The 26,880-nt window shown below is 32.9% G+C and overlaps 1 protein-coding gene across 3 annotated transcripts; it reads left to right on the forward strand.

Annotated features, from left to right (window-relative positions):
• The first annotated feature begins 1,981 nt into the window (after positions 1-1,981).
• Positions 1,982-22,748, forward strand: LOC127720540 (uncharacterized). Of its 3 annotated transcripts, XM_052227133.1 has the most exons (5): positions 1,982-2,198; positions 3,114-3,163; positions 5,674-6,863; positions 18,520-18,709; positions 20,804-22,748. In XM_052227133.1, exons 3-5 carry the CDS (start codon positions 6,105-6,107, stop codon positions 22,678-22,680), a joined length of 2,826 nt encoding a protein of 941 aa, XP_052083093.1. In that variant the 5' UTR covers positions 1,982-2,198; positions 3,114-3,163; positions 5,674-6,104; the 3' UTR covers positions 22,681-22,748. The 3 variants fall into 3 exon arrangements, with proteins under 3 accessions (XP_052083093.1, XP_052083094.1, XP_052083095.1); XM_052227134.1 differs by lacking the exon at positions 3,114-3,163; XM_052227135.1 differs by lacking the exons at positions 3,114-3,163; positions 5,674-6,863 and having other exon boundaries at positions 1,987-2,198.
• The last annotated feature ends 4,132 nt before the right edge of the window (positions 22,749-26,880 follow it).

Consider the following 26,880-nt stretch of genomic DNA (forward strand, 5'->3'; position numbering starts at 1 on the left):
CAGAAATATATTAGCTTTACTAACCACCGTGAAGGGTGAATGTAACATAAAATTAAATGTCGACAATTAAATGTGTCATATTTTGATTACAATGTGTAATTTATTATTTATGAAAATATTCACCGAAAGTTTAAAATATTAACTTCTTGTGTTTAAAAGATTTTTGACATAATAATTGTTTGTATAGAACTTTACCTCTAAACCCAAACAAAAGAATTTCATTAACTTTAAAAGCCTCACTCTGACGATTTCACAAAGGAAAGTAAAATGTCCATTACGATATATATAATTACACATTTTATACATAAAAATTTAATTTCTAACACAAACCACTGTGTTTATTATTATTGAAATCATAAATACCGAAAAACTGTAAACCGTAAGTGTTTTTGAAAGTAAGTTTTTAATTTATTTTTATGTACGAGATAAGAGATCTATGTTTAACTTGCGTTGTTGGGATGTGTACCCCACATTTCCTTATATTTTTTTTTTTAATTTTTAATGCTTGATTTTGTTTATATGTGTGAACTTACGACTCTTTAAATTTAAACACGCCTTTGCTTAGCTGTGGACTTTCTATGGGTAAGTATCGTTTCGTTAACAGTGTGAGGGTCAGTAATTGTATACCCTGATAAAATAGAATTCAAAAAGCTATAATTAAAAAAAGAAAGTGGGCTGCTAATTGTCAATTAAGTAACGCATCAATGAAATGACGAGTACATACGGTCCTCGGTAACAGACAAGCTTTTTCATACCGCATATAGTGATACTCGCCCCTGGAGTCGATACAAGTTGTGAATGAATAACAAAAATTGAAGGACTGCAACGAAAACCTATTCTCGACATTAAACCAAAAAGTAAAATCGAAAGACAATAACTGTCGAGGTTAGTGCAAGCTAATTATATTAGTAACAGCACATAGTTTGTTTATATCCACTAGTGAGTTGTCTGAGATTGTACGTCAATCATTGTTGCAATAAATTCTCAGTCAGGGTTATATTAAGCATGAATAAATAGTATCTCTGAAAAAAGACAGGTAGAGGTAAACATACAAAAGACAGCTATAGACAACACCCATATGCTAAACAAGATGTTTTAGTTATCTTTTTTATAACTTTGTCAGTTTTGTCTTTAATGTTAACACCCTCTCCTACATGTAAATGGAATACCTTTTTAAGAAAGATATGACTACGGTAGATAACTCTTTAAATTAGTAAAACGTTTTAAAAAGTCAGTTTGAATGGGATTCATGTTAAACAGAATCCAAATCATTGGTGTTACTTTGAAACTTAGAATACATAAATGAAAACGGTTAACAAAAATATGCAAGTATTTTTGAAGACCTAGTTAGGTACTATCTATTTTAAAGTTTACCACAATTTTGTAAGTAACACTGTCATGAAATAGAAGTTCCTTCATAATATAAGTTCAAAATGGAATAAATATTCTGAAATATTATTTCCACTGGGGAACAAATATATAACAGTATTTGTATTTGTTTCCAACGGAAAGGAGTATAATAATAGAATATTTGTTCCAAGAGGAACAGTGCTTTGTTTATAACAAAGTTTTCAGGAGAACTACTGTTAGGCGGAACAAATTTACTTTGGCAATACGCCGTCTGGGTAAAGACGTAGCTAAGCACATACATTTTAACAATTTAATCACAGCAAAATCAAAGGCATATTTTGTATTGCTTATATTAATGTTTATACAGCGTATATCTGGCTTCTCTACTTGGGTGTAAATAACTGTAATCAACGTATATAAGCAGTATTGTTTATTCACAACAAATGTCACTGACCAAGAGTCTGTCGTCTTATTGTTACTGGCCAAGCGATGGCATATTCGTTGTCTTATTGCTACTGGTCAAGTGTCAATCATCTCAGGTTCGATAACTTTCATTATTTATAAAGACACATTTGACCAAAATTCTTGCTAATTACCATTTTAATAGTTAATCACCGATACACGCCATAAAGGACGCAAATCATTTACTGCAAATGAAATACTACCTCGAATAAACGCGGGAAGATCGATCGATGAATCTTGATCAATATCGCACTGTCATGAACATGATCGCGGATGGGAAATTATACATGTTGTGTAAAATCCAAGACTATAGTATAGAATCACGCTGTCGGAAGTAGAGACTTTGAAATCTCGATGGATTTTTTTATTCAATAAGAACTTATCAGGTAATATTTTACAGCAATTTAGTTTTGTACAGTGGTAATTTGTTTTGATTATTGATTTTCTGTTCACCTAATACGAAGATATTAAGTTTTATCGTCATCTGACTTAACGTGGTTCATCAATGAACTGAATTAGAGATAAAGTCTTAAATTAAATTCCTATATTTACCAAAAAAAATAGATTTGTACATAACATGTTTTTGTGAAACATTCATTGAATATAAATTGTAGAAAAATAACTTACTACTCTTGTACTAATTTGCAACTAGCTAGTAATTATACACCTGTTAAATAAAAATGTCGACACCTTTCAATGAAAGTTTAAAGGCGAAAAGTAAAGATCAAACAGTATTTTTGCCTCATTTCACCGAAATCCATTGACTGCACACTTTATTACACAATTGATTTTATGTCAACAATTTTACATTATAGTTATTGATTTTTAAAATGTGTGTAGATTTGAATATTTAAAAAAATATGCTACACTTCGTATCGTGATTTCTAAAATGTAAATTATTTGTTTTCCACACTAAACATGATATATTTTTGTAATTATTTGTATAAAAGTTTTTGAACAACTACACACTATTTTCACTGTTTTATTAACCATATTTTTCTCAAAGAAAATTTAACCACCCTGTTATTGTAAACTACCACGCCCTCTTTATCTTCAATAAGAAACACCTGGACAGATCCAGGTAAAAGGACGTAGGAATTAATTTACAGATTCTGAAAGAGGTGGCAAATTATCAAGGTTAAATAGAAACACACACGTATGAACAGGTGAAATTTACGTAGTTAGATGCCTAAATTATTGATGATATATATCAATAATAAGGTGTAAAATCCAGAATAACATTGATTCAAGTAAATAATTATTTACAGTATGTAATTGAATTTTTTGCTTTGTACACTTAGATGGGGATCGTTAATGAACAGAATCAAATGATGGCTTGCTATAACTAAAGGTATGAGCTATTTTCTGTTCTAAATCTTGCAGAAAAAACATTGCCCATGTCCACTTCATTTGAACTCTGGTGAAATTGTCTCTTTGGCAATCATACCACATCGTCTTATTTTATACATATACGTGTCGAATGGATTTGTCTTTATATACTCTTAATTAAAAGTTAAGGTTAATAAAAAAAATAATCAATTTATACCTAGAAAAAGGCTTAAGTAGCTTGTTCAATGCACGTCAACAGTTTCATGTTGCTTTCACTGTGATTTCTCACATTCTTCGATAGTTTTTTTAATAATTTTTTTAAATATTTTTGCAATAAATATTGTAAGGGACCTTTCCTACTCCAGTAATAAAAATAAAATAAAGAATAAAAATAAGTTCTTTTTCCTGTTTTCTTCCAATTCGTGTCTAGAACAATAGAACGGTGGCTCCATTGCCAAGCGACGACTTCGAAATTATGTATACAACATTCAGCAGCTACTCGCTCTCTAAGCTGGTTCTCAGCTGATTACTACTCTTATCTTCATAATCTTTAAATACAAGTGGATACCAGTTTCCAGTTTACTCGCTGTCGAGCAGATACTATACCGCGGCGTAATACTATGAAGTTCTTATAAGGTTGCAGAACAATTATTTAACCCATCAGTTTAAACAGCGAATTTCGCTGAGCTCAGTTTGTCAACCATTCAATTCATAAAGTCATTTAAGGTTTATGACCCCTTCTGTAGGCCTGTGTATTACAAAATTTGAAAATTGCTACAATATCAAAACAGTAAAAATACAAAATAAAAGTGACGGGCCATTTTGTACATATACAAAAGGGAAACGTTGTTCAAATGCTGTTAAATATTTCATTGCATTTTAAAATAGTAAATGAGGATTTGGTGGCAAATAAAGCCAAGATTTTTGCAAAAAAGCCACAGACTATATTACAGAGATTTTCGTTATACAGTTGTAAACATAGATTACTCACTTGTTTGTTCATAATGTGCAAACGTTTATTGTCTTAGACTACAAGCAAGTCCGAAGCAACCTTAACATTACAATACACCTCGTGATGAGACACTCAAGTCGAGCGCACCCTAGAAGGTGTACTTGAATAGTTCATCTCTTCAATCATTCATTTATAGGATAAATTTTATTTAAAGTTTGGATTGTAAAACCTAGAGAGCACAACTATAGAGATTTTTTCCGACAAGATAAATAGAGCCATTTCGTTATATCAGTTTCTCAACCGTTCAGTTTATAGAGCTATTTCGCTGAGCTCAATTTGTCTATTCGATTTAAGGAGCCCTTTAGTTGCTCCCAAAACGTCAACCATTTCATTTAGTCGATTATTCAGTTTACAAAGGATTTTAGCTATGTCGATTCATCAACCATTGCAGAATATGTACCACTCAAAACGATGATTACAACACTCTTTATGAAAAATACATTTAACGCATTAAGGAAAAATTAGTAGTATACAACTGTATTACTTCCTTCTGTACTAAAACTACTATTTACACAACTCCTCAGGTTTCAAAAAGATTAAAAAAAAGCGATATATCAATTTACATAAGAAATGTAATTCATTTTATCACATTCTCAACCTATGTAAGACTAATTTTGTTTCAAATTTTGATATTCATATCAATGTACTTTAAATCGTTAGAAAACGATCTGAATAAATGGACCAAAGGGTTTAGTGGTGTATGGTCAACCTTTGGTCCGCGTCAGATGGGCAGTAAAACGCATACATGTACTAAAGTGGGGCGTCTGTTTGGTTGTACGGGATGTATAAATTTTCAGACACGTCCAGTCATAATGGGGACGTTAAATCCGATAGTACCACGCTCTCTACACATTCAGAACCCTTGCAAAAAGAACTTGAGGGGTATGTCGGGTGCCTGTTGCAAGGTTAATTTCTTATCCTATCCAATATTCCATCATTTTCCAGTGGCAGTCCAAAGTTTTACCTTCATCCCTGTCGACCCCCTATTAATTGTCAATTTCTTCTTGTACTGAATATGCACGAAGCACTTGCCATTGGACGTTATGCAAACACCACACACACATGCAAGCATGCAACAAAACCCTACCCAATGTGCATACTTTACATACACCGAAAGAAAACCCTACTCAACATGTATTCTTACAAGCTCAGATGCAACGACGTGGACCCTTCTCAATATGACCTTTTCATTTTTTAAAAGCTTCATGAGAAATGCATTATAATTTGTGTTTACTAGTATAATATAAGATGTGTACTAAAAGAAGAAATTTTATCTCAAATTAAGAGTAAAGAACACGTTACAATAACTTCAAAGAGTATACCTAAAACATTAAAAACATAGGAGTAAAACGTCATGCTTAAGCAAAGATGCAGTTAAAGTATAGGGTCATTTGTCGTTAAAAAGTGCAAGATTAATCTTAGTTTCACACGTATACAACTGTTATACTGCAATTTTGATACATGATAATTGTGAACAACAATGACGTATTATGAATAATGATTTTCATTTCTCTTTTCAGAAATGAATTTTACATTAACAAAAAACAAAGAGGGCATGATTTCGTATATGTGTAAGAACCCAGTTGTTTTTGTTTAAAGGAAACAATGATTTTATTTTTCACAAAAGAGATTTTATCTGAAACAAATTTTTTACAAAGAAATGATTGAAGTCAGGAAAAGATATAAATTAAAACAAATTTCGATAGTGTGGAAGATGTGTATCAAGAATTTATTTTTACTTTCGTTTAACTATGAAATATAATGTCGAGTTGTTTCTCGGAAAATTAATTTTCGATCGTCAAATGTGTTTTAACTTCGTTAAATTATGGATTATAACGTTGAGTTGAAGGTTACAAATTTTCTCTGGAAATTAATTTTCAATCGTACGTAAAAAGGTGATTTTCAAGCACACTAGTACACAGATAAAACTATTTTAAAAATTATCTTTAAAATGACAAGCAATGGTTTTGGATTATCATGGATTATTTTGTCTCCCATCGCCATTTTAACAGATGTCACAGCAATCGCTATCGTCTGCCATTACAGGCCATTTTACCATGGATCAGATGTCATGGTCATTTCGTTAATGGTTGCCATGACAATGAATGCAATTCTGATTGTTCCAATTCCAGCATGTACAGAACTTGGATATTTCAATTGGAGCGCATCTTTGTGCAAGTTTTACGTTTGGGCGTTTGTGACGTTTAGAGTAGTTCAGATGTTGAGTTTAAGTGCAATTTGTTTTCATTGGTCGACAATATTCAAAGCCTCAAGCAATAATCAAAATAAAGGTTTGACCTACAGAATTAAAATAATATCTGTTATCATATGGATACTATCAACGATCATTGGCCTCTTGCCAATAATTGGTGCTGTTCCGGACGAATTTTTTGGAGCCGGTTCCTGTAGGTTTTTATCTAGCGATATTGGAATCGGATTTACCGTGTTTATCTTTGTATTTGTAGTAACATGTATGTTTATGGCAATTATAAGTATCTGTGATGTGACGTTCTTAACGAAATGCATGAAAAGAACAGCTCATATAAAATTTGGTGCTGGTCGGTTTTACCTTCCAAATAAAAGATCAGATATACCCGGGACTTACAGCACTCAAGAAAAATTTAACCAGCTAAACTTTACTAGGGATTTATGTAGATTTTTCTGCATTGTTATATCATTTTGCTTCATAGGAAATCACCTACCATTTGCTGTAAGTATTTTATTAAAATCAGTTAGAATGATACGAATGTCTGAAAAATTCATACCTTTACTACTAGTAATTTGTAATAATGCTAATTAAGCTAATATTAAACTAAGCAGTCTCGGTAGGATTGTCAATTAGACAACTATCCACTCTAGAGACAAAAAGGACGAGGATGTAAAGAGCTATAGAACATTGTACGAACCTGTAAGGTTGCACTTCTTTCAGGCAATGTTGATGAAAAACGCCGTGTCATTTCCGTTTTGTGCTTTCTAACGAGTAATATGTGTTGCTTTCCAAACTTTAAGTGTACTTGGTGAATGTAATCACAGAATCACGTGTTGTAAAAGTGGGAATCATATCATGCGTATAATTATGATGGATATTTTGTGGGGAAAGGGGGGTTGCAACTCAATTCTTTGTTCTCGTAAATTTAAAAGTATCATCGGTAACTGCAACATGTGTTGCTTGCATGTTTGTATTTTTGTGCACGCCTTATTCTGGCAGAGTCGGAGAGTTTATGATAGGTGTGGTTTGTTATACTGTCCAATACTTTTGAGGAGTTGGTTTCCAGTCGTTCAGAAATGGTCGTGCTGTACAATCTTTAAAATGTTTTGAATTTATTTGTCTCTTATTGTTCGAAGTCACTTGATCATTAGACCGACACAAGTTCCTCTACCACATTTTAAAACCCGATAAGGTATTGGCGTGTGTGTTTCCTTTGTTCTTGTAAAAGGTTGTAGTTTTAATTCTGAGAGCATGCTCATGAGACATCCGGATTCGCGTGTACCGATTTACAATAACGGTGGTGTTGCATATATCACATAAGTTACAGAACTTGTAGCTTCTCTTACTGTAAAGACATTTTATGATTACTATACGGAGAAAACAAAACAGTCACTCAATAGTGCGAGGCACAGCCAATTTTTTACATATAGAAAAGACTATATTAAAAAAACCCGTTTGTATTGTTTTATACTGTTAACAAGAGTTTCTTGAACTTGTAGGATATTTCTTGACCGCATATTAGCACTAATTTCTTGAATTGCTCTTTTCTGTCTTCCGGAAGGTACCTTGTTTATGTTTGAAATCGATAAACGATGTATAGACCAAAGAATAGTTTTAAGCAAAAGTTTGAAATATTTATAAAACAAATACTAGTATAATGTCAAGGGTCACTGGACTGTAGTAATTAAACGCTAACGGCATGCTATAAGAAATTTCAAAAATCCTCAAAAACTTGCATGAAAATAAACTACACAATGCACTCTTAAGGGCAGCTTCTCTCAATGAACGAAATATACAAACCAGTATAGATGTGTTTCAATTACCTCAGTTTATGGTAATATATGTGTTGTCGTTTTTAATCCCGATACATTACAAATTTTCCTGAATTTTATGATTCATTCGGATTTTCAAAATCGGGAAGTTAATGAAACCTATGAATGTCCTTATTCATTTGCTGGATTGATACTCCTAATTTGTCAATATCTAACAAGATTGCAGTGCCAGCAATCATATATTTATAGCGGGTCAGAAGATAAAAAATATTTTATGATATGTCACAACCTCATCTACGCTTATGCAACTGCCGAACTGTGAATCGAAGAAAAGATTAACAGGCTTTTTGAAAATGGCCCGGATGTAAAATAACTACGGCGGGAAAAAATTACCATAAGCAACACAACGGGTGCAACGTGGAGCAGAACCTGCATACCCTTTAGAAGCACCTACAACCACCCCCAGTTTTGTCTTGGGGTTCGGGTTTCTCAGTCTGTAGTTTTCTTTGTAGCGTTTTGTGGATTGCGGATTGTCATTTTGTCGGTTTCTCTTCGACTTGTTAATTCTGATTGTCACTTTGGTATCTTCTGCATCTTTTTTATATCTTTTATGTACACTATGAATATTTATATATGATATCCACAGTGACGAATCAATTAACTAGTTTTCTGTCTCTTTACACGAAGGACATATTTATTTTGAGTTTAATTTGTCAAGATGTTGTTTTTAATCAATGTTTTAAAAGATTGATAATGTACGTTCTGCCTGGCCAAGCATTCAAACATCCATTTGAGAAAATTGATAGATATACTAAAACGTGTTGTCATATTGATGCATAGACTGTTTTTACATACAATGATTAAAAAATATGTCACAACAGTGCTTTTATTTAAAATATTGTATTGTTTATTATGTATAATAATATATTCTGTTGAATTCAATAAATATGTTGTCAATTGAGGTTATTTATCCAAACTCATCTTAAATTATTCACACATTTATATCTCGGTTAGGAGGCGACATTTGATTTTTCTGTCGAGAAATGGGGAAATGCTCGCGGATTGTTAGCGAATTGAATGTTCATTTTCATTTATTGTTAGTATGGCTTATTTATTTAGTGCCGGTAACATTTTTCTTTGGTACATAAGCATTTCCTACATTCTTTTATACCTTAGTATTTCCTCCATAGTCCTGCATTTTGTATTCATTTTTATTCTGTCTTGGGTAAAGTATTTTTTCCAGTTATTACAATTCGTAAACCATGATAAATATAGACAGCTACTGGCGAAGTTTAAAACCTTTGACAGGGCATAAGAATATGTGGGACTGCAGTAGTTTAATCTCGGTCTGTTGACCATCAACTTCGTTTCGTTTATGAGATTAAATATGCAATTTCATCGTGATACAATTTGATCTGTTATACGGTATGGGTTTTCTCATTGTTGAAGATCGTACGTTGACCTATAATTGCTTACTTATAATACTACCACTTCATTTTAACTCTGGTAGATAGTTGTCTCATGCGCAATCATACCACATTTCCTCATTTTTATTCTGCTTGATAACGTACATATATCCATAGAAAGCTGTTATCAGAAAATTACTTGTTGACCAATGCATTTATACAAATCCAAAATGGACAATCTTGATGGGAAATAATGGCCTTTTCGTACATATACCATATTCAAATATGGTTTATCCTGCATGCAATGTTTTATAATCAAATGTTTGATAAATGATGTCGGAGTTAATCAGTCCAGAGAAATCTTGTACACAAATTTTATTCAATATCCGACATTTTATAGAAAAACTTAATCTTGTTCAAAACTGTAGAAAATTGTTCGACACTTCATAATTTTAATACCCAGTCCCTGCATTGTTTAAATCCTTTTATTGATTAAGGATATAGTCGGTTACACTTGTTACGAGCAGACGGTAAATTAATCTAATGAGTTAATGGACTGCACTGAACAATATTTTTCTGGTTCGTCATTACTTCAATCGGTAGTTTTGACTTCTATCTGTGGAACGTCTCTAGAGGCTTCACAAACAAACTTAAAGGTCAGACCGAGAGCACTTCAACCTTGTAAGATTAAATTATGATAAATGGAGAAAAAGAAAATTTCACAGATTAAGTCCTAAGAGACATGACTAATTCAAATTTGATCCCTTTCGATTTCTTTATTGTACGGCAACGACCAGATGGTAATTTACAAATGACCGCCAATTATCGTTAATAGATCCAATATGGCCTATTTTGTATGTTTTGCAAATGGCGGTTGAGTAATCTCTAATTGAATCCAAAGGCCATATAATCGAAAGTTTACACTTTATGGACGTATTCATTTTCAGTATTGTTTATCGATTAAGATTAAAACTAACAGGCATTTATTCTTGAGATGCCAAGACAGAAAATTCCGTTCAGATAAATTACCGTTTATAACTCCATTTTTGATTGCCATTGCACAAATGATTTACAAATAATTGTCTATTATTGGAAAAACCGCTGAATCTATGGCGGGAACTCGACTTATTAGATTTATGTAATGTCATTTGTAACGATTAGATTGGTTTAACTTGTTTCGTTTGTTTGATATAATTCAGGTCATTTGACAAGAAAGCGAGAATCACCATAATGTTGTCAATATCTGAATTTCTGAATGGATATTGAAAAGTTTCATAACGATTACTGCAGCAGAATTTAATAACCCACAATGCATTTTTCAGAATCATTAATATTCAAAATTCAACTTTGACTTATTAAGCTATGTTAATAACCTTTGTTTTGATTAAAACTAAAAGAATATAGACGTTTTGCCTTTCCTGGTTGGGGAACTTTAAATAATGTTCTAAGTAATTAATTTGTTGCATTTCAAATTTTAATTACTTGCATTTCAAATTTGTGTATCTTGAAATGAAATTTTTATTTTGTAATTTTGAAAGTACGCGGCATTCATGTAAGGTTGTATAGTTTTATTCTAACGTGTTGCAATTTTACCTTGACAGGTCAAGGAAAAATACAAAAAGCATGAATACACCGGAAAATCATGCATTCAAACCAGTCACATTATAATTAGAAGTTTGGGTCAGATGTATATAACAGATTATGCATTATATATTTTTTTTTGCTATATATCTGCTCGTGGAGATTACGTCAGTAAACAAAACTAAATACTTCCATAAAGTGTAACTTAAGATTTGACAATTTTAGATTCAATATTCAAGCAGAAATTGCATAGAAATTCAATCTTGCACAATCATTATTTCCGCATGGTTAGAATTTCCTAAAAACCGGAACCGGACAAAAAATTCTAGAACAATGCACGGTTACAGAATATAATGCCGCAGTGTGTAAATTTGGAAATTTGTAAACCTCAGGAATAGATTACTGTAACTGTATCTGGCAAAACCTTTCGGATTTTTGGGTACTCAGTGCTATTCAACTTCGTATTTGTTTTTTGGCCTTTTAAATTTTTGAATCGATCTTCACTGATGAGTCTTTTGAAAAAGAAACGCACCTCTCGCGTACAAAATACTAATTAAGCCTGGTATCTTTGAAGATTTTTTTCAACAAGTCGAATAAATCGTTTTAAATAAGGTTAGTTAAATCAAAACCAAATTCAAATCCCATTCAAGCTAAATCAATCCGCTCTCTCTCTCTCTCTCTCTCTCTCTCTCTCTCTCTCTCTCTCTCTCTCTCTCTCTCTCACATCATCCTAAATATAGTTGACGAAGCAGCAATTCTTTTTTAGAATTTTTTTGTGTCTCTTGACAATTTTAATTTACTACAGTGACGTAACACGGAGACATTGAAGAGTATTTTTACTGTGTTTTGTAATTAAATAAATGAAGCAAAGCAATGTTGTGCTATAAAACTTATTAAAAATTCCCTTTCATCAATTCTTAACTTCGATCGATTTCAATACTGTGGGAATGGAAACGTTAGTTAGTACGGTATTACTCATAATCAGCACAATTAAGTTTCCAAGTTCAAATATGATGTGGTAAAATATTTCTATTTGAAATAAAATAAATTACAATGGAAAATCACTTTAATTGAGCACGGTGGTGATTAACAATTTCCGATACAGTTTTAGTTTATTTCTTGATTTACGTCAAAAATGCAAAATTTTACAAAAATATATTTTCTACAGCAGGGTATAAGATTTTGATTTTAGGAAAAATATTTAAAATATCCTATTTCTTAGATATTCATATTTCAAAGGGGTTACCATCTTTCCTATATCGAAGCTGTAAGGAAACAACTATAGGGGAGAGGATAGTCAAACCTTATTTCAAGATTTAATGACCATGAAATTATCCGCCTAAAGCTATTTTATTTAGGTTTCTCTATTTTTTGTGCTATTTTCACTTTTCCTGAGCGGTGTGAGAAAAATATTTCTCCTCACTGGTGAAATATATGTTCTCAGCAAATGATTGGTCAAAATTTAATTATGACGTTAAATTTTCTTGTTTTCTTCTGAAACTCCTATTGTGACGTCATGAAAAAATGCGATCATGCCTGATGACGTCACATGTAAAGAACACAACTTTTCTGCAAATCTTCTTAAAGGAAGGATAAAAATCATTAGAGAAACAGATTCTACCACTATAACTCGTGTATTACGATATTTCGCTTTAAATATTAAAATTTAACTGTCTCGAGTGAAGAAATATCGTAACACACTTGTTGCAGTGATGGAATCTAAATTTCTTAATTGTTTAACGTCCATTGAACGATGTTTCAAACATTTAATAATTGCTTGATTATTTATTTACGTTGGTAAACCTGACGCAAAGTCAGCGCGAAAATGCTTTATTGCGACGGTCATAAATAGATGATTGTTTTTTGCTTATGTCCAGTGGCTAGTATTTCATACATATTGATATTAAGAACGAAAACATATTCACAATTAATTCAATAGATAAATCCGGTGGACCAGAAAATTTATAATACGTTAGGTAGGGAAAAGATATTTTGCCTTGAAATAGTCTAATGACGGACCCCTCTAAGTCTTGATGCAGATATTTATAACATGCACATGGCGTAGCATATTCCGTAAACGAAGCATTCTGGACGAACGAAGCTGCGTTTATAAGGAGACACTCCACAGTTTGAAAACAAATGAAATTGACCCTCATTATTTTTAACCATCCTCTAGTCCTTACTTTCTGACAAATTAAGCTTTACTGTTAGTTACATATTATATTATAGATTTGACCGTTATTTGTTAATGTTGAAATATTATTCCGTTTTTTGTGCAACATTATGCAAATTATACATATAGCAAAATGAGGCATGAAAATATCTCATTAAAATAAGGTCCAAAGTAGAAGATGAAATATAATTATACTTTTTCGCCTCATTTTCCTGTAAAATTTCATAAAAAAGGAGGAAAACATCATTTTCATGGTAATTGGTCATTGAAAGGTTTTTGTGGTTTTGTCAGTTTAGCAGTTACTATAAACAATAGGTCAACTATATGTGGTGTATAGAATGGTTGTTAGGTGTACATGTCTGTCTGGCATGGTTCATCCGACCATGACTTTCATTTTCATGGATCATTGATAAAGTAAAGTTATTGTGATACTTGTAGTTAAACCTTCATATAAAAAGACTCTCAACATTATTTCAATACAAGGGAACGACCATTTAACCTCAAAGGAGGTATGGTATTTTCCTAAAAAAATATTCTGATCCCTAATTTGATGAACAAAAATATTGTGGTCAAGCAGATGACAAAAAAAATATTCTGAATCTAGATTTTCCCCATACCTTATAGTGTTAAATTTTGAAAAAAAATGGATTGATAGTGTCGAAAAACTAAACAAAATGTTCGCCCTTTAGCACGAAAAAAATTTTCCGACTCAGACAAAAACCATTATCCCCACCCCCTCTTAAAGTTAAATGGTTGCTCCCTAAGTAAAACAGACGAGACATTTCAGCAGGTGCTCTCTTGTTAATATTTTAATATGATTAGACATGCATTTTGTTTAGAAACTATGAATCTAAATAATATCTACCCAAATTTATTATTTAATGTATTGTTTATTGAGACACATGTAAGTGAGGGAAAATAATTTTGACTTGTTTGTACATTTTGGTTTCCAAGACAAACGCTTGCTTTATAAAAAAACTAAGTTCACCCTGCCTTTTGGTAGTATTATTGCTGCTCAATTTGTTTCTCTCCGACGTTATTCTGTTGGTCTTGATGTTGTTATTGCTTATTTGACTAAGAGCTTTTTATTACAATATTGGTATCTCTGACTTTTAATAGATACAGTTGCTATGATCATATAGCTTCTACCAACAAATAAATTCACCCTGCCTTTTGGTAGTGTTATTGCTGCTGAATCTTCACTTTTGTCTTGTAGTATTTTAAGGAATGTCGATTTTTCTTTTTGACGTTATTCTATTGGCCTTGATGTTGTCATTGCTTATTTGACACTATTGGTATCTCTGACTTTTAATAGATACAGTTGCTAGGATCATATAACTTCTACCAAGAAGGTTCATTCAGAAGGTTTCGCGTTTTATATAATTCTTATGGTATTCATTTGAACTTGAATACTATATTGATTCACAGTACATGATATGTGTAACAATGCTGAAAAAAACCATCGACTAGCTATGAAATATGTATGGCACCTCGCAATCGGTCAACTAACTGATGTACATTTATTTCTAAAAAAAATTATTAGATGGAAAAAGCAGACTTAGTCTTGTAAGTGTAAACCTGTATATATCCTACACATTTATTCAATCGATTTATTCGAATGCTAACACCTTTTCCATATGAATAAGTAATGAAAACATGGAGTAAGTATTTGAAATTTGCCGACTATGCAGTATCAATCATCATTTACATGCAGTATATGTGTAGGCTCAGTATCGTGATTTCAGAACAGTTATAAATGATCCTTTTCAGCGCGATGAAGATGATTGAAGCCTTTACTTGTGCTTCATTCATGTTGTAAACAAAATTCATCTAGAAGGTAGTCGTATTTCTTACATGTTTCGAGACTGTTGGATAGATTTGTAGAGAATGTTAGATAGATTTGTAGAGAATGTTAGATATGCGTCAATGAAAAAAAAACAACTAGACAAGATGAAAAAAAAACAAGACATTCCAAGATTAAGAATTGGGGTTTCAATTTTTATGTCTTGAATGCAAATTTTTCGACGCTATCTCTTATATTAATTCAAATTTAGATTTGATACAATAACCGTGTTTTTATTTTATTTTTTCTCCTTGGGAGAAGACCATCCTAGAAATATTATTTAAAATCTACACATACGTAGTATCTAAAACATAATCGTTTACATTTTCATATGCAGACAATTCTCTTTTTTATCCAGTATAATTCAGTTGCGTATGCGCCAACTAACTAGCTATAGGTAAGACAAAAGTCTAGTTGATTGGGAAAAAGAATCTGGGGCTTACTATGTAATGAGTGGTAGGGACTAGCCGCTGGGATATGTTACTATTTTTAGCTTCATGATATGTGATAAGATTGAGAAATATATGACAAGGTTGCTGATTGAATCATAAGTATACAGATGCGATTAAAATTGCAGTCGTAAATGCATCAGATATTCGTCAAATCTATTTATCTCTCCATGAAATAGCGTAAGCATGATAGCTGTAGGCATATCCTGTTCAAATAATATATAGGTATTTATGTTTTTTTTTATTCAAAATCTATGAAAAGGGACTCAATGTCTTAGCTGCTCACCCCTACCAAAAATGTCAAAAATAGAGTTATGCCTTTTTTTTCATATTTTTCCTCGCAAAGCTGCCATGTTAAAAACGTCAACTTGATACACAATATACACATGGTATATATTATACATTTAGCTTCGGGCAATATTGAAAGCAAGTGTCTCATTAAATGCGCTTGATGTGAAACTATACGTTATCTGTAGACGGATGACAATTTTATTGTAAAAATGATCATCCAAACGCACTTGTATTGGATAAATTATCAGCTGTATCATGCAAGACAATGATTTGATTTAAGCCTTCAGCAGAAGTGAGAAATTCTAGAAGTAATATAATACAACTGGTTTGCGGATGTTCACGCTTCAGAGGTCTAGAAAATTGTATTTAGTGGTTCTAATGTGTATCTTTTTGTTTATTTTTTTTAGGGGGGAAGGGGGTTAAATTGTTAAACAGATTGTACAAAAACTTTCGCTTCAAATTCATGAAATAAACCTGACTGTTTTAGTTTCATATTTTGAATGCCTTTGAATGGGTATTATAGGACGAGACAGTTTTATTACAGTTGAACGGCATAATTTAATGAATTCCAAAATATATATAAAATGATTAAATTCGTCTTATTGTTTAACCATCTTGAGTTTATATGATTATAGATCATTATATAGTCTTTTTTCAAGAATTTATTTAACTGATTGAGTGAAGATAAGATAGACTTTGTATTCTACAATTATATGAAGATTTAGAGGAAATAGTTTTTTTGTATATATATAACCATACAAAAAAATAATATGAAAACTAGTTTCTCATTCGCACAAAGACAACACATACAGAAAATAAATTAACTTTTATGAAACACATCTTCGCTGAAAACTTGAATTAATGGATTTACCTTTAACCAAAAAATCCACGAAAAGTACCCGACGAATCAAAATGAATTCATAGTGACTAAAATTACCAAATAAGATTGTACACAGCTTTGGATGGTTATACTTAAGGTATTTGCAGATTTACGATCGCGAAATAAACATGTTAACCATTATTGCATTTATGTCAATCATAGATAAGTCCCAGTTTGATAGTTTGATCAATATGCATCCAGTAACGTAATTTAGGTGGCAGAGACTGAGGCTTGTACAAATAATGGACAACTTTTCGTAGTGTCATTTCTTTTAAAGATTGTTAGCTGTTATGTTGGGATCTGCTTGGAAAAAAGTAGCATGAAAAACATTTAAGACGGAAAATTGAGCATAATTATATATAATATAATAATAATCTAAGATCACCTATATAGATATAAGAAGATGTGGTATGAATACCAATGAGACAACTCTCCATCCAAGTCAAAAATTTGTAAAAGTAAACCATTATAGGTCAAAGTACGGCCTTCACACGAAGCCTTGGCTCACACCGAACAGCAAGCTATAAAGCTATGTCGACCTTATATATATATATATATATATATACAAACTTATGGTTGCTAACATCTATATATAAAAAAAGAAGATGTGGTATGATTGCCAATGAGACAACTCTCCACAAGAGACCAAATGACATAGAAATTAACAACTATAGGTCACCGTACGGCCTTCAACAATGAACAAAGCCCATACCGCACAGTCAGCTATAAAAGGCCCCGAAATGACAATGTAAGACAATTCAAACGAGAAAACTAACGGCCTAATTTATGTACAAAAAATGAACGAAAAACAAATATGTAACACATAAACAAACGACAACCACTGAATTACAGGCTCCTACATTGGGACAGGCACATACATACAGAATGTGGCGGGGTTAAACATGTTAGCGGGATCCCAACCCTCCCCCTAACCTGGGACAGTGGTGAAACAGTACAACATAAGAACGAACTATAAAAATCAGTTGAAAGAGGCTTAACTCATCAGATGGATAAAAATACAAATACTACAAATACAAGTGGACGAGGCCGGGTACTTGTACATCCAAACAACAAAAAGACACTAAGTACAGATCTGAGAGTACTCGCAGTTACTGACAGCTAGTTCAAAGCCACTAACAACTTATACAAAAATAATCTACGTTATTTGGTCACTGGTGGATAGTTGTCTCATTGGCAATTATACCACATCTTCTTATCTCATGCTTATAGGAACAATTATAAGTTTTCTGTTGATTGGTATTTGCTTAACAAATTGTTACAAATACTTCATGTATATTCGGCTGGAGAATAAACAGAAAAATAAATCAAATGAGTCTGTAATATTACGTGGATCATCCAGGATGACTATACGGATAATTTTGGATATCACAGAGAAAAAAGTGGGTATTTTGGATAGGGACAGCAATTTTGCCTTCAACAGGCGATATTTGGATTCCTAAACTTCTCCGGTCCGACCAAGTGTGGCTGCGTATTGATAAATCCCGTATAGCCAAACGGATGGATCTCGTAAGCATTGGTTTTACTACTGGAAATATACGGCATCTCATTTGAATTCTTAAGTTGGTGGGCTTTGTGTTGCTCAGTCTTTAGTTTTCTAAATAGTGCTTTGTGAACTTGTTTGTTTTTCGTCATCTTTCGTGTTTTGCCGTGGCGTTGTCAGTTTAATTCGACTTAATGTTACCAAAAACATAAGTTCGATCTTTTGCTTCTGTTTGTTTTAACATTATAATTTTTCTTTCAGATATTAGAATTCATGCAATCAACGACAGGATTCAACAGAAGTCTGGTACAAGAAATAATCATTTGGTTAATACTGATGGAAGCTCTACTTTTTCCTCACTTGCTTTGGTCTTGTAGCAGACGATACCGACACGCTCTGGTGTTCACGTGGCGTGTTCATGTTTTACGACGACCAAGAGAGGAAGAAGAAGGTGAAATGATACAATTTTAAACTCAAACAACTACAAAACGTACAAAATTTAAAATTCAGATTTGAAGCGTTATTTATTAAAATGAAAAATGCATGCACGAAATGGTACACTTCATTTAAAAAAGAGATTATATAAAAATTCGATAAGAATGTATAGGGCAAGATGATTTCCATATTATCAGATTTAGTACTTTGAGCTCGCTTTCAGTAATTTCGGGGATTCTTAGTTCCGGTAGTATGCAGTTTTTTTACTTGTATTTTTTATAGACGCCTGTGATTCCAATATAATATAGTAACTAAAGGTATAGAACGTTCTCCTTTGTTCCGGCTGTCTTTCTATTAATTGAGATTATAAAAGGAGTTCAGTATACGCTAAACAAGATTAATTCCATAACGTGTTGATATGCTTGCCTTATGTTGGGAATCTTGCTATCTGCCTGAACGTAGATATCTTAATTTTAATCTAGAATGAATTCTAATTAAGTGTTGGACAGCTTTTTGGTAGTCTGTGTTAAATCTATTTCAACTTGTCTAGACTTTGGAGATTAAGAGCTTTTGTTGTATTGACACTCAGTATCTATCTTTGATGACCGTATGTGAACTTGTTGTATTGACACTCAGTATATATCTTTGATGACCGTATGTGGACTTGTTGTATTGACACTCAGTATCTATCTTTGATGACCGTATGTGAACTTGTTGTATTGACACTCAGTATCTATCTTTGATGACCGTGTGTGGACTTGTTGTATTGACACTCAGTATCTATCTTTGATGACCGTGTGTGGACTTGTTGTATTGACACTCAGTATCTATCTTTGATGACCGTGTGTGGACTTGTTGTATTGACACTCAGTATCTATCTTTGATGACCGTATGTGAACTTGTTGTATTGACACTCAGTATCTATCTTTGATGACCGTGTGTGGACTTGTTGTATTGACACTCAGTATCTATCTTTGATGACCGTATGTGAACTTGTTGTATTGACACTCAGTATCTATCTTTGCTGACCGTATGTGGACTTGTTGTATTGACACTCAGTATCTATCTTTGATGACCGTATGTGAACTTGTTGTATTGACACTCAGTATCTATCTTTGATGACCGTGTGTGGACTTGTTGTATTGACACTCAGTATCTATCTTTGATGACCGTATGTGAACTTGTTGTATTGACACTCAGTATATATCTTTGATGACCGTATGTGGACTTGTTGTATTGACACTCAGTATCTATCTTTGATGACCGTATGTGGACTTGTTGTATTGACACTCAGTATCTATCTTTGATGACCGTATGTGAACTTGTTGTATTGACACTCAGTATCTATCTTTGATGACCGTGTGTGGACTTGTTGTATTGACACTCAGTATCTATCTTTGATGACCGTGTGTGGACTTGTTGTATTGACACTCAGTATATATCTTTGATGACCGTATGTGGACTTGTTGTATTGACACTCAGTATCTATCTTTGATGACCGTATGTGAACTTGTTGTATTGACACTCAGTATCTATCTTTGATGACCGTATGTGGACTTGTTGTATTGACACTCAGTATCTATCTTTGATGACCGTATGTGGACTTGTTTTTGTTGGGTTTTAGCTGTTTTGTTACTTTCTCTGTGGTATGCCTTATACGGTATCTGGTTTCATTTACGTAAAAATCCTTGAATTACAGAAACCTAGATATTAAATGCATTTCACGTTTGGAGCTTGAAACCCGGAAGCATCAAAATTTGACTGGAAATCAAAATAAAATAAAAGAACCTCAAAGCTAGATCTAACCAGCCAAAATTTAGAAAAGGACTAAAAAATGAGTAAATATATTTATTTATATATAAAAAAAAATATAAGTATGTCAAATATTATACGTTGTTTTAAAATGTCCATTTTCTTGTGAATGTGTACTTGTTACGAAAACAAAGTTTCTGGTATTTCGATGCGGTCAGTAGAACTATTTTACAATTATATTTAAGTATATAACGTGTCAGATTTTTTTCTCTCAAGGACTTGTGATTGATTACATCCATATTGGACATTTTAATATGCATAAAGATCAATAACAGTTTTAATATTGAACTATTTTTAGATCCAATGTCGTGTAGGTTGCAGTCCTACTCCAGAAAAGTGCGTGACATTAACGGATATACAAACAACGCTCAAGATGTCCCGGATGTATCACGAACGGCCACAACAGCGGAAGATATAAACAACACTGACATTGTTACCGGAAGTACGTCGTCACCAACTCCAGAAATTGTTCTGCATCCGATTAATAACGGAAGAATTGAATACAGCAGAACAGAATCGGTATCATCACCAAACACACCTGAAGCAAAACCGGAAACAATAGAGAAGGAAACTAATTTCTCAACTTTCCATGCAGTGGTGACGCCTGTTCACATCCGATCGGGAAGTGGTGGTTTGAATATAAAAATGGGCGCCGCCGATTTACAGAGGTCCTCATCCGGTAGTTCTCGTCAGGAATGGAAAGAACAAATGAGAAAGAAACATCTGCCGCCATTTTTCACAAATGACAGTTTTACAGCCGAGAGCAATTCTCTCCCACTCCCTCAGGAAACAAAACTTAGGAGTGAAGGAATGACAGGAAGTGTTCATTCTTTATACTACCTTTCAGGTGATTATCACCCAGACTATCTCAATACAGATAGCTTACCGAGACATCGTGTTACTGGTGACGAGGATGGAAGTGGGAATAGTATTTGTACGCATGAGCATCACAGAATGAATTCAGATTTTGCGCCAACTAAGCAATCAAGCAGCAGACCACAAGACCAATCTGTAGCATCTGTTAACATCAGTACGAAAGACTCTTTCGGAACCTTAAATTCCAAAGACACTGATTCTAATCATTTAACACAAAAAGTTCAAGATATGCAGACGCCAGTTTCTGCAGAGGAAATTGACATATATATTTACAAAATTTCAGACGAAAAACTTAAAGCAAATGCAACTGTGCAGAACAAACATATACCCATGGAAAATGGTGGAAATGATCCAGACAATTTTACGGATATTATATTAAATGAACTTGTTCCAGGGATCAATGAAGTCCGCGAGCCTGCAGAAGGTTGCGATGGAGAGGATGTTCAGCTAAACAGTAGCAAAAGAGTATTCAATGATGAATTATCAGTTAATCAAGAATCTTCCGAGCAAAAACTCCCTGACGATAATTGGAGCGATATTGTAGAACCAATTTTAAAGAAAAATGAAACTGATGAACTTGATGTTTCTCTTACCAGTTGCGATCCAACATGGCGGCATTTACGGAACTATAAATTTGAAGACGGACGACCTGTGTCCCATTCACCTTTTGATCGTGAAACTGACAAAGGATTCGAAGAAGCATTGTCAGTTGACTATGAACGAAGCATATCAAGTTTGACTAGTGATAGTTTCGGAGATTCTATCAATGTTTCTAATCCATTTGATTTTGCAGACGATTTTAAAAACGAGTCTTTTAAAACTCAGGCCATTGTTTCGAAATCGAGGCCGGCGTCATGTAGCACAGTTGAAAGCGATAATCCATTTGATTATGTTCCAATAGAAACTAGACGTGATGTGATAAAAAGATCTTTCTCAGAAAACATTAGCAGACAACGACCTTTATTTTCAACATTTAAATCAACGTATACAAATTCAAACACATCGCACGAGGATTTTGGGGACTCATTCTTTGAATCCAATATTCGGGATATGAAAACATCAACGCCAAATACAAATGCATCATCACCTTGGCCAACAATTCCAGAGCAAACTTACGACGAAGACTTTGTATTTGAATCAAATTTTGACACAATCAAATCGAAAAAGGTCCATAAACAATCCTTCGATGACAAATCGAAACACTTGAACGAACACGACTACTCTTCAAAAACTGAGAACTCAGAAAATACAGAATTTTCAGGAAGTTTAACAATGGATGTTGAACCTATCTTCTTGTGACAAAGATAACACAATATTTTTAATATGGAATAAAATGGGTTTTCTGTTAATAAACCATCGTAAATGTGTTAGAAGATATTTAAATTCAAACTCCTTTGGTCTTTATGAATAGTTGACTAATGCGCAAACAACACCACATCTCCTTACGTTTATATTTAAGAATCCAAGACAACATATACATACATTTACTAAATATGAGGAAAAACCCAGAAATTAATAAGTAGGAATCGCACTAAGATCTATACTTTATCTTCAACACTAAGATATGTACTTTATCTTCAACACTGATCGATATACTATATACTTTATCTTTTCTTTATGCCTTTTGAGGATAATTATGAAATGAAACTTGTATGGTCAAGTTAATCAGAACTGATAACAAACCTAAGACATAAAGTAACTAAAAAATCTAAATACATTTTAAAAGTGTGATGCGTCCGTAGTTACCTTCTTGTTTTACCTTCATCGGGAACGCTCAAACACAACACTTTGAATGGCAAGGATGTATAAATACATTAATGACAACACAATAAAAAATGCGAAGTGGACAAATCCTAATCTCTCCCGTCTCTCTACAACATAAAATGATAACTAGTAAATATGATGATAAGATATCGTTTACAACCAGAATAAAAACTATTATCACTTTTTTACAATACATGCATACAAGTTTACAAACATATGGAATAACACATAGACCACCCAAACGCCCGACTCGACATAGACGGACATACGTTCCAATACAAACACACCCACACAGTGAGAAGCATTTCGTTCATTTCCAAACAAAACAAAATGAAAACGTCCAGAATAGTTATTATATATCTCAGCTCCGAAGGATGGGATATACTGGTTTACGTCTGTCCGTCCATCCAATCAAATTTGGTCGCATATTTTTTCAGGAACTAAACATCAGAGCTTCCTAAAATTTGGAGGATACTCTTTCATTGCTCATACACTTCCTGTCATCAGAATTCTTATAAAACTATATTTTTAACTGATAATGGCCATATATGAATTTTTGTGTTTTCACGTCCATTGCTTATCAACTCTATACTTACTTATATATAAGTAGCGACGGTACCATAAGTAAGCAATAGCTCACAGTTCAACTTTTTTTAATTACGCCATGAATTTATTCTTTATTAATACCATTAAAGTTTATGACCTCATAATAATTATAGAACTTATTTGGCACACTAGGCCCTAAGTTCTACTGGTAAGATATAATCAATTTCCGCTGACAGCAATTGTTTTGTAAATGTTTCTCAAAATCCAAATTCGATAGAACATTAAACAATATGATTTTCTATTGTCCTATTTAAGTGACAAAACAATACAACCTTCCTGATCTGTGGGAAAGGAGTTAACAGTAACCAAGGGTAAAAGAAAACCACCAAAGGTAAAAAAAAAAATAACGACACAACATCAAAGAAAATTTGCGAAAAGACAAAAACAGTCCATGAAAGACTTTGAATAAAAAAAAATTCGCAAAACTAACCCTGCAAAACCGGGGTACTTAGCGTGCGAGGGTCAGTAGTTAATGTTCCACTTGCGACACTAGCCCGTTACTGTTAAAGTACTATTGCAGACGGGCAAATATTTCTTATCTGACCATTACCCTTAAATATTACCAATTTAATAACCCGTAAAGTATCTACCACTTTAAGCTTGAACTTGACCAAACGTGAAAGTTTGAATTGAAAATACAATCATACAATAAACTTTCATTAGATTTTACACCTATTTATGACATAACTGTGACTATAAACTTAATTAAAATGTTGCAGAATTCAAGATAATTTGTATTTTATCAATATTTCTATTGTGTTAGATTAACCAAAGCATTGCTGATCAATATAAAAGTGTTGTGAAAACTTTAATAGTTGGATAACAGGTTTGTGATAAAAATCCAGAGCATGCACAAAAGACAAAAATCGAGATATTGTTAAAAAAATTTAGTGAAGTATTTAAAAAAAATGTTTTTTTTTTTTTTGTCAACGGATGAACAATCATTATTTTCAACCCCGTCCTCTTTTTCTCGATGCTGACCTCACCCAATGTTAACGTCCATTAGATGGGGTTTGTGTTGTTTAGTCTTTCGTTTTTTATGTTTTGTATACTGTTGTTTGTCTTTCGGTCTCTTTCGTTTTTTTCCATTGCGATGTCAGTTTATTTTCGATTTATGATTTTTGAATGTCCCTTTGGTATCTTTCGTCTCTCCTTTCCAATGAGTAACACAATTGGTGGCAGTAGTGGAACAGGAATTCCTTACCCTTATAGAGCGGTTTCCGTTTGATTTAGCGTTGAACAATCTTTAGTTTTTTGTTTAGAGGCTAGTGCACTGTTTAGTTGTCTTTTTTTGTGTATTCTTTTTCAATATGGAGATGTTTGGTGGATTTTTCTTTTCACTCGGTAAATTCGCCTTCTTTTTTGTTAGATTTAGGAATAACTAAATCAAGATTTATGAAATTCTGTTTATTTCTTGGCGGTAGTCATTAAAGTTAAAAAAAAAATACGCATTTATAAAAAAAATGACTTCGTGCTTGAAATATTCATAAATTTGGATTCGCAAGTCCATTGGCAGCTGGATGTCACAAATGTTTAATGTTATAATACACTGGCACACAAGTAAAACTGTCTATTTATTTATATGCTTGGTTACGTAATAATAGATATGTTTGTCAATCTGTGTCAATATTTCAGTTTCCCTAACGTAACAGCAGTGACAATTCTACACAAAATAACTTTCAATGATTGTATTATAACCACTAGAATTTGGTTTTTATCATAGTTTTTTGTGAATTTTGCCTTGAAGTTACGAACGCATATTTAATAACTAGCATATCATTTTACCTTAAATTTACTGACATGACATTAATCACTTATGTACGAAACGAACATCATTCGTTCGCTTGCACTTTAAATTTTCAAGTTTTGTAAAGTTTACAAGCAAATCCAAATTGATTATGATGAATTTCCGGAAAGTTTCTGATCATCACTATCTTTTCGGCAATCTATCTTGAATTCTTATGTCATTTTTTCTATGAATACCCATTTTTCTATTTGGCAATAACAATAGTTTCGGATTCTTAAATTTCGTATTATAAACTACAATAGTCTATGGTAGAATATATGTCTTATGTGTATCGGCAAATATTCTTTAAGTTTATACAAAAGTGACATTTTAGATGAGATAATCTTACATATACGATCAACATGTGTGATGCCAAGCTCTGGTTTTTTGTTGACAATTTGATTTCATATTGAAGTATCTTAGACCATCAGTCTTCGAGACTCTCTGGGTTATTATTGATTTGCTTGTACTTTGTATTAAATTTAATGTTGTTTCTTTCATTTAGGGGATTTTGTATTGATCGGCAAATCTTAGGTAGTCTACTAGTGTTTTTTGTATAGTTTTCTAGCTCCTTTAGCCCCCAAGGGTGACTGGGAAATAGAAGTATGGTCACCATAGGTCTTACTCCGACCGGCAGTGAAACCCTTGCTAAAGTGGGGCGTCCGTTTGGCTGTGCGGGTGTACAAATTTGCAGCTACGTCCGGTCAGAATGGGGACGTTAAATCCGATGCCTCGTGTAAAGAGAGTGCCACGCTTTTTGCACGTTAAGAACCCTTGCAACAACTCTTTGAGGGGTCCGTAGGTGACCTGTTGCAAGGCTAAATTTCTGTCTCTATCCAATATACCCTCATTTCCCATGGCAGTCTAAATTTCTCCGACCTTAATCCCGGAAGCCCCTATTACAGAACCTACTTATTGTATTTATTGTATTTATTGTTAATTTGTTCTCGTCCTGAATATGCATGAAATATTTGCCACTGGACGTTAAGCAACCAACAATCAATCAATCTAGTTCCTTTAAAATCTATCAATAGATGAGAGTTTATGTTAACTCCAGTTGTCTTTTTAGGGTTTTTTAATTAAGGTCAACGGCTTTCTGTCTCTTAACATTTACCCAACATCTTTTTTATTTATTTATATACACTTATTATATTGTCTTTGAAATTGTGCTTTTTCAATTGCTCTCATTAAACTTGAATTATTCTTATCTGCCACTAGAATAATTTGTTTTTGATTAAAGAGAAACAGAAAAACAAGAGAAAAACAAAAAGGACATTCAACGTCATTTGTTCTTTGGTGGAGAGTTGTCTCATTGGCAATCATACCACATCTTATTTTTATAT

Source organism: Mytilus californianus, unplaced genomic scaffold (genome assembly GCF_021869535.1).
Source record: "Mytilus californianus isolate M0D057914Y unplaced genomic scaffold, xbMytCali1.0.p SCAF_11, whole genome shotgun sequence".
Lineage (NCBI taxonomy): Eukaryota > Metazoa > Mollusca > Bivalvia > Mytilida > Mytilidae > Mytilus > Mytilus californianus.